The sequence below is a fragment of the Pyrus communis genome, chromosome 16 (genome assembly GCF_041283825.1).
Source record: "Pyrus communis isolate YQ-2024b chromosome 16, ASM4128382v1, whole genome shotgun sequence".
Taxonomy (NCBI): domain Eukaryota; kingdom Viridiplantae; phylum Streptophyta; class Magnoliopsida; order Rosales; family Rosaceae; genus Pyrus; species Pyrus communis.
This window is the reverse complement of record NC_142580.1, coordinates 16,814,156-16,826,489: the sequence shown is the minus strand read 5'-3', so window position 1 is coordinate 16,826,489 and position 12,334 is coordinate 16,814,156. Positions and strand designations below refer to the sequence as shown.

Genomic DNA, 12,334 nt, shown 5'->3' with positions numbered 1-12,334 from the left:
TGGAAGGTTCTTTTCTGTTTAAGGGCGTGAAAAGAAATCAGATGGGGGAGGGTAGGATTCTTGATAGCATTTGGTATATATACCATCCATCTTTAAATCCATCAAAATCCTTCTTAAGGATGGCAACGGTTTGGTTTGGGGGCGGAAATGCTATATCCATCTCCATAACCAAGAAAATTAACCATATTCATAATCGCCAATTAACCATCCGGTATTATCCATAACCATATCCATCGGGTAATGGATTCCTCATCAGTTAACGGTTATACCCATCTTCGTCAATACAAAAAATATATTCATTCAATTGACGCATGATAATTTAGTAAATATTAATTTCATCATTAAATATTTGATGTATAAAATGATTTAATGAATGGATCTTGTAGAACATAAAAATTAAAGCTAAACATTGATAATGTTGGTTGATCTTTGATATCTCTCATAAGTACTATTGATTTGGATTCTCATAGATTTTGATTCATATCAAAACTTCTTAACTTGCCCACAAAATGCAACTCACACAATGCAACTTTTGTATTCTTAAGGTAATGGATTCGGTGAATAATAAATATATATAAATACTATTAAGTTATATATAATTTAGTTCAGTTTCGGAGACGGATACAAATTGGGGACTCTTATAACCATATCAAAAACCATAACCGAATATTATTAACGGTTTTTCTCCATATCCAAAATATACCCGAATTTTCATACCCAAATCCAATCCATTCTGGCGGTTATCAATGGTTATCGGTTTTAAAGGTTAGAATTGCCATCCCTAATCGCTCTCCCATTCAAATCCTATCAAATCTTTTGCATTCTCTCACTAACTCTGGATTTAGATGTATTCTTTAAAATCTAATTGACTATCCTTAAATTTAGATGTGTTCTTTAAAATCCTACTTTGACTACACCATGATTTCTAAATCTTTTAAAACTATAATTGACTATAGCCTGATTTTAAAGTCTATTAAAATCCTATCGAATCCTATTTTGACTACACCCCCTAAATTTATGCACAACTTGTCGTATTGTGATTTAAGCTCTTTAGATCACGAGAAATTGATGTCCTTAATTAATTAAGGCGTAATTTGCTAAGCTAGTTTCCCACTTTGCCCCGTGGTAGTAGAGGTGGTTGTGGTGATGTGGTGGTGACGGTAATAGTGCCAATGATGACGGTGGTGGTGATGGCAATGATGATGGTGGTGGTGGTGGTGGGTGTATAAATTTAGAATTTTAATTTTCTATGATATGAATCTAAACAAGAAAATTGAGCTATGTAAATTTTAAAATTTTAACTTTTGTTGGATGTTCAAGCTTATTTTCCTTGTTCAAAACAACAAAGGAGTCAATTCCATAATAGATACAAAAACAAGGTTGGTGAATTAATAGAATTGGACCCCTAAATATATGAATCCAAATCTTCTGCACCCAAAATCCTTTGTAGCCTTTATGTGACTTATGTACTCGGGGGACACATGTACTTTTGGCATAATTTCTCTTTAGTATTTAAGTTTTTCTTGAGGAGATAAGTTGAATAATTAACATTATTTTTTTCTGTCGAGAATAATTAACATTGTTAAGTAGGGTTTAAATGAAGGATCATGTGTCAACAAATGAAATAGGCCACATAAGATTTTAGGTGCAGAACAATACTTTTATATATTTAATACAATCATACGGTCATATATAATTCACGTGATTGTATTAAGTACGTAAGTATGCTAACAAATTTCTAATAGCTTCCAAAAAAGAAAAAGGAGGAGAAATTCATTCAAAAATAGGTTGAGAGCAGTTAGGCCCTGTCCTTTCCCTCCATTTCCTGCAGTAATGACGCGTAATCCTTAGTAATTGTTGTTGCTTCAACTCCGATCCTCTATTCTCTCTCTCTCTCTCTCTCTAAACCAACAAAACCCCAACTCCTAAATCCATTTTCCTCTTTTCGTTTTCCTCCGGTTTAATCCGAAATGCTGAAATCCCAGTGCACCGGTCTTTGAGCTTCGATTTCAAACGTTGATCAGCGCATTTTAAGCATCACAAAGGTACCCATTTTGCTACATTTTTTTTCCTTTTGCATGTTCATGTTCGTTCTTTCGTTTTCATATCCCTCTGTGAGCTTTGGCTCTCCTATTTTTATTTTCTTCACTTCCGTACGCTAGATGTTTGTCGAAAGTACGCAGAATAACCATATTAATATGGGAAATTATTTGTTTAGGTAGCGAGGATACAGATATTGCATTGGTTTCGTCATTGCAAATTGTTTCTCCATTGATAATCAGCTCTATGAAAATTATTGCACCATTTTCTTAGGCTATCTTTCGTTATGGAAACCCGGTGATGGCTAATATTGCGAATGATACGTGATCTTGTTGGTTTCGGATGTTCTTGAATGGTGACTTCTATGTTGACAGAAATTATGGATATCGCCCATCAAGGAATTTGTACACGGTTTAGCGATTTGGAGTTTAATGTCAAGCTCACTCTGGCAATTTTTCCGAAAGAAGAATTAGAATATATGTTAAGGAGGGGCAGAGAGTGTTCATAGGTGCATCATGGAATGAGTTTTAAAGATGGATTTATGTAATTGTTTTGAGCATTATCCATTTTGGAATTATGATTTTCATCGAGGATTTAACACTGAAAGGTGATAGGGGGTGTTCATAGATAAACCTTAGATGAAGTGGAACTTCTTTCGAGACCATGACTGGTGAGGTTCCTGGTACTTCTGGTCGACAGTTGTGCAGAGATACAACAGATGATGTTCGAAGTGGCAGAAATGCTGCAGACGAAAATGAGACTAATGTTTGTCTACAAACTGGTGAGGAATTTTCAACTGAGTTTCTGCAGGATCGTATTGCACAAAGAAGATTAGCCCCAGTAGTGACTGGAATTGATCAACCCCAGTCGAAAAAGCTGGGTTCTAATATAAACCAACACCCTAAACCGGTTTACGAGGATCTTGGTGGCGTTATGGGGGTGAAGAGAATAGATTCCGATTGTAGTTCGGAATTCTCAGATTTTAGTCCAGTTGCTCCTAAAGGTTTTCTGGCGGACACAGAGAAAAATGTTTATCCTAGTAACATGAGCAGATACTACTGGGAATATGGTTCTATGGCGCAAGCATCGGGTAAGTTTGCGGGTGAAGTTGATCGTGATCGGGTTATACCAAGACCAACTACGCCTCCTTTTTATGTTGTGGACTCCCCTCAATCATACACTCCTCATGGCCAAGTATTTGCTGATGGTTTATCTTTCAAAATGAAATTTCTCTGCAGCTTTGGGGGAAGAATATTGCCTCGGCCAAATGATGGGAAGCTCCGATATGTAGGCGGAGATACACGGATTTTATCTATTCGCAATGGTACCAATTTGGAGGAACTAATCAAGAAGACATTTGCAATTTGCAACCAACATCACACTATCAAGTACCAGCTTCCCGGTGAGGATCTTGATGCACTTGTATCTGTTTGTTCCGACGAGGACCTTCTTCATATGATAGAGGAATATCATGAGCTAGAAAGAACCGAGGGTTCTCAAAGACTGAGGCTCTTCCTTGTACCTTTATCTGAAACGGAGATCCCAAGTTCTGTCGAGGCAAGGGTAACACATCCAATTGGTGCTGACTGCGAATTTGTTTTTGCTGTTAATGGTATGTTAGACCGAAGTCCTCAGAAAAGCTCTAGCGGGCAAAGTTTGGCCAGCCAGACTAGCCAGTACGGAAATATGTCAGATTATAGTCCAACCTTTAATAGAGACTCTCCTACAGCTGCATATTTTGAGACCAAAGATTATAGCCCCAGTTCCTCAAACGCGTTGGGTGCATTACCTAAACCAGCTCCTCAGTTCTTAGCTACTCTTCAGATCCCAAACAAGTCCTTTAATCAATCCCCTCCAATATCTCCCGTTCCACTCCAACATAGAGATCCCAAGAGTCCTAATGTGCAGCTTTATTTGGATCGATCATATTGTGATGGTAGTGGAGACATTGCTCCCTCTACTATGGAAAAACTTCCCTGCGACAATACCTATTATCTTGATGCAGGGGACAATAATGATAACCTTCATCATGAGCCTCCGTTGTTAAATCACCATCATCATAACAAATATTTGGCTGAAAATTACCGGACTAAAAAGTCCCACATTGTGCACTCCCACAATCGTAGCTTTAGTGAAAATTTTGTGACTTCTGCACAGTATGGAAAAAGTGGTATGAAATCTGAGAGACTTGGGATTCTGGAAAAGGCCCTCCATTCAGAAAAGTCTATCTCTTGTCCTGAAGATACAGTGGGACTATCTTCAGGGTCTGGTGAAAGAGATGCTTCTCATCACAGAATAATGCATGCAGTACTTTCTGACTCTCAGTTGCAGGAACATGTTCAGATGACCTCCAAAGGAGAAGCTATCCCAGTGCTCTCACTGAAATATAGACTAGAAAAATCACCTTCGTTGAAGATACAAAGGTCCTTACAAGAACAGCCTGTGCAACAGAAAGTGATTCTTGATGGGAAACTTCAAATTGCTAAATATGGTAATCAATTCACGGTCAGGAGACCTGACCAATGTAAAGTGGAACAAGCTCTGGAGATGTTGAACCAGACAGACATGGATGACACTTGTGCTGATAAAAAATGGACACACTTCGAAGGAAATGTTGAAGTTACATCAAATGATATTGTCATGGAATTTAAAAAGGAACAAAATGCAAACTGCCTTTGCAGTGGTTGTTTAGCTTCAGAACATTCACAATGCCCTGGAAGTGGGATTTCTGGGTCATCAAACCCCAAAACTGAAGGTTATGAAGATAATATGGGCCCCCAAGGCTATGGACTTGACACAATTTCTCAGTTTTCTCTTAGGAGTGAAAACTGTACTTGGGATCAGCGGTGTGCTACAGCTGAGACAATTAGCAGTCAACCAGTTTCTCATTGGTCCCGTGAACTACCACCTGTTGCATCTCAGGAGTTCTTAGTCTCCACATCTGTAAGTACTTGTGCCTTTTCCAATTTTATTTATTTATTTTTTGCTTTGAATATTTGCCTAAACTTTGCTGATAATTTCATTTTAAACTATCGGAACCTATTCAGAAATTGGCTACAACTGCTGCACCAGACGGAGAATTTTCTCTCCATGACAAGGAACCAATGAATTATCCTAATGAAGGTCTCAGCAGACAGTCTTCTGAAGTAACCAACAGTGAAGATGCTATCCCCGCCCAGTTACAGCCACTGGATTATTGGCATGACAACAAACTGACGGACTCGGTGGTTATTGTAGAAGACTTGATTAATATGACACCATCCAGTATCCCTGCCTCTAAAGTGGTCTATCATGTCTCGCATATAGAATATGAGGCCAGTGATGATTGTTCATCACCTGGAGAAACAGTAACCCGAAGTTTAGCCCCAGCATCTGATAACAAGGTAAGCATAATCCCTATCAGAATTTGAGCAATGATTTTTATGGTACTTTTCCGGTGGTAAACTAGAGCTCCTATCTTGTATTTTATAGGCTATGACAGCTGATGGCAGTCATAGGCATGAAACTATCAGCGATGTCGCAATAGCTGAAATGGAAGCAGGCATCTATGGCTTGCAGGTTGAGAGCTACTATCTTGATGGATTTATTGATGATATGATATTACTTATCTCTTCTCTACATCTGATGGATGCTTGATTTGTTTCTCGACCATGCAATGCTTTTTTTTCGCATCACTCTTTTAAACCATCTCTAATGTAAATCAGCTACTATATATACAGATCATAAAGAATGATGATCTTGAAGAACTGAAAGAGTTAGGATCCGGTACATATGGAACTGTCTATCATGGCAAATGGAGAGGAACAGACGTTGCAATTAAGAGGATAAAGAAGAGTTGTTTCTCTGGAAGATCATCAGAGCAAGATCGACTGGTTGGTCCCCATAGTCATTAGTTTTCAAAATTCGGAATTTCATATCTAAAAATTCACACTACATTCTGTGATCATTTGTACGGTAAATTATATCATAACATGCAGGCTATTAATGGCTAAATTTAAGAAAAAAATTGATATTGGTGGCTAAATTTATGTTAAAGCTTCCCAGTGCCTGGAGATGTATATACAAATGGCTTGGGGGTTAAATGTAGATCCAACAGTTGAAAATATTTTCGCAATGACATTGCAAATTTCACTTGTTGACAGACTAAGGACTTCTGGAGAGAGGCAAAGATTCTTTCCACCCTTCACCATCCAAATGTGGTAGCATTTTATGGGGTGGTGCCTGATGGGCGTGGAGGAACGTTGGCAACTGTAGCTGAATACATGGTGAATGGATCGTTGAGGCATGTCCTAATAAGGAAAGATAGGTTAGTTGATCCATCTTTGTTTTGTGCAATATATCCTCTAACACTAAAAGATTTATGCAGTCTTCAGTTTCTTCATGCAGAGTGCTTGATCGTCGAAAGAGGCTCATAATCTTAATGGACACAGCTTTTGGCATGGAGTATTTGCATTTCAAAAATATTGTTCACTTTGATTTGAAGTCTGACAACTTACTAGTTAATTTGAGGGATCCCGAACGGCCCATATGCAAGGTAATTGGTTCAATACAGAATGTAGCATACCCTTCTTGTCTTTCGTATTTTTTTTTTGACAGTGGAGTCAAATATAATTACTGGTTTTGCTATATTTTTCAATTAAAAGATATTAATAAGTAGTTCCTTAAAAAAAAGTCCTTTTCTTGACCAGCCAAGAATGCCTTCTGCAGGTTGGAGATTTTGGTTTGTCAAGAATTAAGCGCAACACACTAGTATCTGGTGGTGTGCGAGGAACCCTTCCGTGGATGGCACCAGAACTATTAAGTGGGAGCAGCAACGGGGTCTCTGAGAAGGTTAGGAACTTTATTATTTTTGTGAGGGAGGCTGAGCAAATCATGCCTAAGTGTTTTAACTTGGTGATTTGGGTGTTCATTCTTTGACAGGTTGATGTTTTCTCATTTGGTATCGTAATGTGGGAGATCCTGACTGGGGAGGAACCATACGCTAACATGCACTGTGGTGCCATTATTGGTAAGTTTTCTAGCCTGTATAGCTTGAAAGGATTGTTTCATCTAAATTCATTCTTAAGCGCCTCAACAGACTGCGTTCTGCATAAAGAACTTATCGTTTTATCTGAATTACTGAGTTTCTATTTTCATCAACTTTCCTTATAGGGGGAATTGTAAATAACACACTGAGGCCGCCTATTCCAAAGCGTTGTGATTCTGAATGGAAAAATCTAATGGAACAATGCTGGTCACCGGATCCTGCTGATCGTCCATCGTTCACGGAGATAACACATAGTCTGCGTGACATGTCAACGGCACTCCAGAAAAAGCGGCCTGGTCTTGCAAGTAGATGAAACTTAAAGTCGTCTGACTCACTAACATAGAAATACTTTCAGCACATAATACAATTAATATTCCTGTAAAATTTTGACCTTTGTAGACCTTTGTAGACTGATCAATACATGAATGAAATCTATAATTTTCCTTTTTCGTATTTTCATTTGATCTTACAACTTTGAAACATTTATTTCTATGCACACATTTGTTATCTAGATGCTGGAGGTTTTTTAGGTGTATACACACGCACGTAAGGTTACCAAACCCGTACAACAACAACAAAGCTTTATTCCACTAAGTGGGGTTAACTGTATGAATCTTAAAACACTACTATACTTGGTTTTGCGCCAAGTCTTCTTGGTTTTGCGCCAAATCTTCTGTTAACCTCCAATACTCCATGTCTTTTCTTAATGTCTCTTTCAAGGTCTTTCTAGGTCTTCCTCTACCCCTTTTGCACTATGTCTCATAATCACATTTTCTAACTAGAGCATTTGTAGGTCTTTAGTTTACATGTCCTAACCATCACAATTAGTTTTCTCTCATCCTACCTTCGATTGTGGCCACCCCTACTTTACCTCGGATATTCTTGTTCTTAATCATATCATTTCTTGTGTGCTCACACATCCAACAGAGCATTCTCATCTCTGCTACACTCATTTTTTGCACGTGTTGATTTTTGATGACTGCCCAACATTTCGTGCCATAAAACATTGCTGGCCTTTTTTTCGTTTTATAAGATTTTCCCTTAAACTTTAGTGGCATTACAATGGTCGTATAGCACACCCAATGCACTCTTCCACGTCATCTATCCAATTCTTCGTTCTTTTGCAATATACATCCAAGATAACAAAAGCTTTCACTCTTTTGTACCTTTAGTTGAAGTGTTAACGAAAACATTTACCAATCCCGTAAATACACAAAATGATTCGTATGAAGTGTTAAAAGTAAAGTATACACGTGTAAAACATGTGTGTTCAATTCGTTATAGGTTGTGCATTCTTAGCTATTGTTACAAACTTAAGAAAGATAATGATGAAAAGAAAAAGCTTTTAGAATTAGTCAAATCATTTTTTAAGATATATGATGTTCTTGTTCATATACCTTCAAAGATAAACACCAGCAAACATGCGCTGAAACTTACCACGTGGGAAAATATTGTGCTTCATCATCGCTGTTTCCCATCAATATCCGTCGGACCAATTATCTTCTCTATATATGGCTATCATCTTCTTGAAAAACTTGTACACAAATAGAAAACAAATACTAATAATTAACATCAAAGTTTAGTGGCTAATCCTATCCTTAATGAAAGTCGACTCATTACAAAAAGCACAGTCATATATTACTCGATCATTGATCGACACACGAAGATCGACAGCAGGGCTTTAGTTATCATGTCAGCAAGTATCTTGTCCCCCTCAAATGTTAAAACGTTGTTAATATGGGATATAATTACTACCATGTAGTGCATCAATGCATAATGGTGTGCTTGGTTACTCATGGAATGGAAGCCAAGTCCCACAAAAAACTCAGTGACTGGACATGCTCGTTCATACAAATATTAGACTACGTCGCTAATTGCTTGCTATATACATATTTGTTTAAATATTTACCGTTGTATCCAATGTCTTGTGTTTGATTCACCCCTTTCTCAGTATTGCTTGTTTTGAACAAGCAATCAACGGATGTAATCTAAATAGGAAAAAGAAAACAAAGAAACTGGTTAAAAGGTTGACTTTTGGCACTCACGTTCTCAATGTCAATCCTTTAAGTTACTTGCCAAACAAGGACTACCAACCTTGCTTCTGAGTTCTGACCTTGGACTTGGACCTTTGAAGCAAATAAAATAGCCCCCGAGTGTGCGTTTTGTGGACATGCCATGATTACATCTCGTTGGTATGGGATTCTTAATTGCGTTACCCAAAAGGAGCTTCTTCTCTTTTGCGGTTGTAGAAGCTCTGACTTAATTTTGCATGATTAGCACCTTGATGTTAGTGTCAGTTTTTCTTGGTCGGGTCTCGTTTGTTGAGAATATTTCCCACTCAGAGAAGAAAGACTTCGAATAGCACGGTGGACCATCATCGTGACATCTGTGCTAACAATATAATGTTTTGTACGATTTTTTCTTCACATGATATTTATTATTAACATGGGAAGGCATAGTAGTAGTAGAACCATGCCATATAAAGTTTTGTATAGTATAGAACCCTCTTCTACATTTGTCAATTAATTTTAATCAAGCAGGATAGAATAACACTAATTTCATCACAACTAACCAAAGATGTAAGATTTGGCTCCAAAAATACATGTTAATTAGAAGGATCTTGTAGAAGTTTGAATTGAAATAAAAGAACACATCTACATGAAGTTAACTAGTTCAAGTCACCTACATATAACATATATACACACAGGTCCTTTAAGCGAAGTGATCTTCATTTTTTTTTTTTAAAATAAGGATTAGTTGTGGAACCTACTCTACATCAAACTTCAACAATCCGAACTGTCAATTTTGTAAGTCTCGATTCATAAATTATCCTTACAAAAATTAAATTGAATCCAAAACCATTTTGCAAATTTAATTATCACGATGAAATTTTAATGTTTCTTAGAGAACAAAGTTTTTGTCAATTAGATGTTTCAAATATTTATGATTTAGCTAATATTTTGTAAGGATGATCTATGAGATGAAACTTGAAATATAGACGGTTCAGATGGTTAAAGTTTGATATGGTGTGAGCCTCACAACCATCCCCATTTTTATAAAAAAAAATGAGAATCCCTTCCTTTAAAGAACACACATATATATAAATCTTCAAACTGCGGGCAATTGCCAAGTATTTTGTGGGAGCATGCATGTCAGCATGTTCGATTAAATTGCCAGAAACGTATGAATTTGGCCAAAAGGCTTCGACATCAATTGTGTGCCAGCCGGTCTATCTTATTTTATATTTCAATTCATGACTCCCTTTAAGTTTGATATTTTAAGAAGTCACTAGGCTTACTGATATTTGGAAGTGCCACCCCAGCTAGGTCATCAACCCATTAAACATGCAAAAAGAAAATGGCAAACATACGGTTAAAGTAGTCAAATTTTGCCATCCCTTTTGTTCCCTCTATGATGTGTAAGTTGGATTATTTAAATATAGATCATTACAACTCTTATTTACTAAATAAAAACTTACCAAATTTTAAAAATCTAAATAAAACTCAAATTTGAAAAAGATTGCCAAATAAAAAAGTAATTGACCTATTATTACCAAATATTTACAGCTTATGCCACAATATTCAAATTAAATCAATAAATATTATTACTCACCTTAATTATGATGAACAAATAATTATTGCACATACTATTACCCCTCACACACACACACACACACACACACACTTTAAAAAATATATAGTATTACTATAAGTTCAATATATATAAAATTTTACTATATGTATATAGTATTACTATACGTTGAAATATAAATATGCATAGTGAATCAAATAATATATATAGTATTACATATACCTATATGTAAACTTATGATTAGCAAATAATATATATTTTGTAGGTAAATTAATAATGAATCAAATAACATTCTTTTATTTTGCAAATAACTTATTTTTCATATATTATTACATATATTTGACACATTTTATTATTATAAGATATATGTACAAATAATAGGTAAATTAGCTTCAAATCAAATAACATTGCTTTATTTTGTAAGTAAATTAATTTTGAATCAAATAGCATTCTTTTGTTATGTAGATATTTTATTTTGTATGTATCAATATTATATATATATATATATATATATATATATATATATATTTGGTGTAACATCCCACATCGCCCAGGGGAGTGATCCTTAAATGTATATTTCAATCCTTACCTAGCACGAGGCCTTTTGGGAGCTCATTGGCTTCAGGTTCCATCGGAACTCCGAAGTTAAGCGAGAAGGGGGCTTGAGCAATCCCATGATGGGTGACCCACTGGGAAGTTGCTCGTGAGTTCCCAAAAACAAAACCGTGAGGGAATGGTAAGCCCAAAGCGGACAATATCATGCTACGGTAGTGGAATCGGGCCCGGGAAGTAGTCCCACCGGGGCTTGAGCAATCCCATGATGGGTGACCCATTGGGAAGTTGCTCGTGAGTTCCCAAAAACAAAACCGTGAGGGAATGGTAAGCCCAAAGCGAACAATATCGTGCTATGGTGGTGGAGCGGGGCTGGGAAGTGATCCACCCCGGGCCGGGATGTGACAAATTGGTATCAGAGCCTAACCCTGGTCGTGGTGTGCCGACGAGGACGTCGGGCCCCTAAGGGGGGTGGATTGTGACATCCCACATCGCCCAGGGGAGTAATCCTTATATGTATATTCTCATCTCTACCTAGCACGAGGCCTTTTGGGAGCTCACTGGCTTTGGGTTCCGTAGGAACTTCGAAGTTAAGCGAGAAGGGGGCTAGAGCAATCCCATGATGGATGACCCACTGGGAAGTTGCTCGTGAGTTCCCAAAAACAAAACCGTGAACGTCGGGCCCCTAAGGGGGGTGGATTGTGACATCCCACATCGCCCAGGGGAGTGATCCTTAAATGTATATTCTCATCTCTACCTAGCACGAGGCCTTTTGGGAGCTCACTGGCTTCGGGTTCCGTAGGAACTCCGAAGTTAAGTGAGTAGCGCGAGAGAGCAATCCCATGATGGGTGACCCACTGGGAAGTTGCTCGTGAGTTCCCAAAAACAAAACCGTGAGGGAATGGTAAACCCAAAGCGGACAATATCGTGCTACGGTGGTGGAGCGGGCCCGGGAAGTGATCCGTCCCTGGCTGGGATGTGACAATTGGCACATTTTATTATTATATGTACAAATAATAGGTAAATTAGTATTAAACAAAATAATATTGTTTTATTATGAACATAAATTAGTTTGCATGAATTTTGCATATATGGGTTTGTTATTATGTAGGTAAATTATTTTTC

The 12,334-nt window shown here is 37.4% G+C and overlaps 1 protein-coding gene across 1 annotated transcript; it reads left to right on the top strand.

Annotated features, from left to right (window-relative positions):
* Positions 1–2,583: 2,583 nt before the first annotated feature.
* LOC137732787 (RAF-like serine/threonine-protein kinase 20) lies at positions 2,584–7,519 on the top strand. The gene is made up of 9 exons (XM_068472058.2): positions 2,584–4,983; positions 5,088–5,423; positions 5,512–5,598; positions 5,760–5,912; positions 6,183–6,346; positions 6,427–6,574; positions 6,748–6,870; positions 6,961–7,048; positions 7,192–7,519. Exons 1-9 carry the CDS (start codon positions 2,704–2,706, stop codon positions 7,377–7,379), a joined length of 3,567 nt encoding a protein of 1,188 aa, XP_068328159.2. The 5' UTR covers positions 2,584–2,703; the 3' UTR covers positions 7,380–7,519.
* Positions 7,520–12,334: the final 4,815 nt, after the last annotated feature.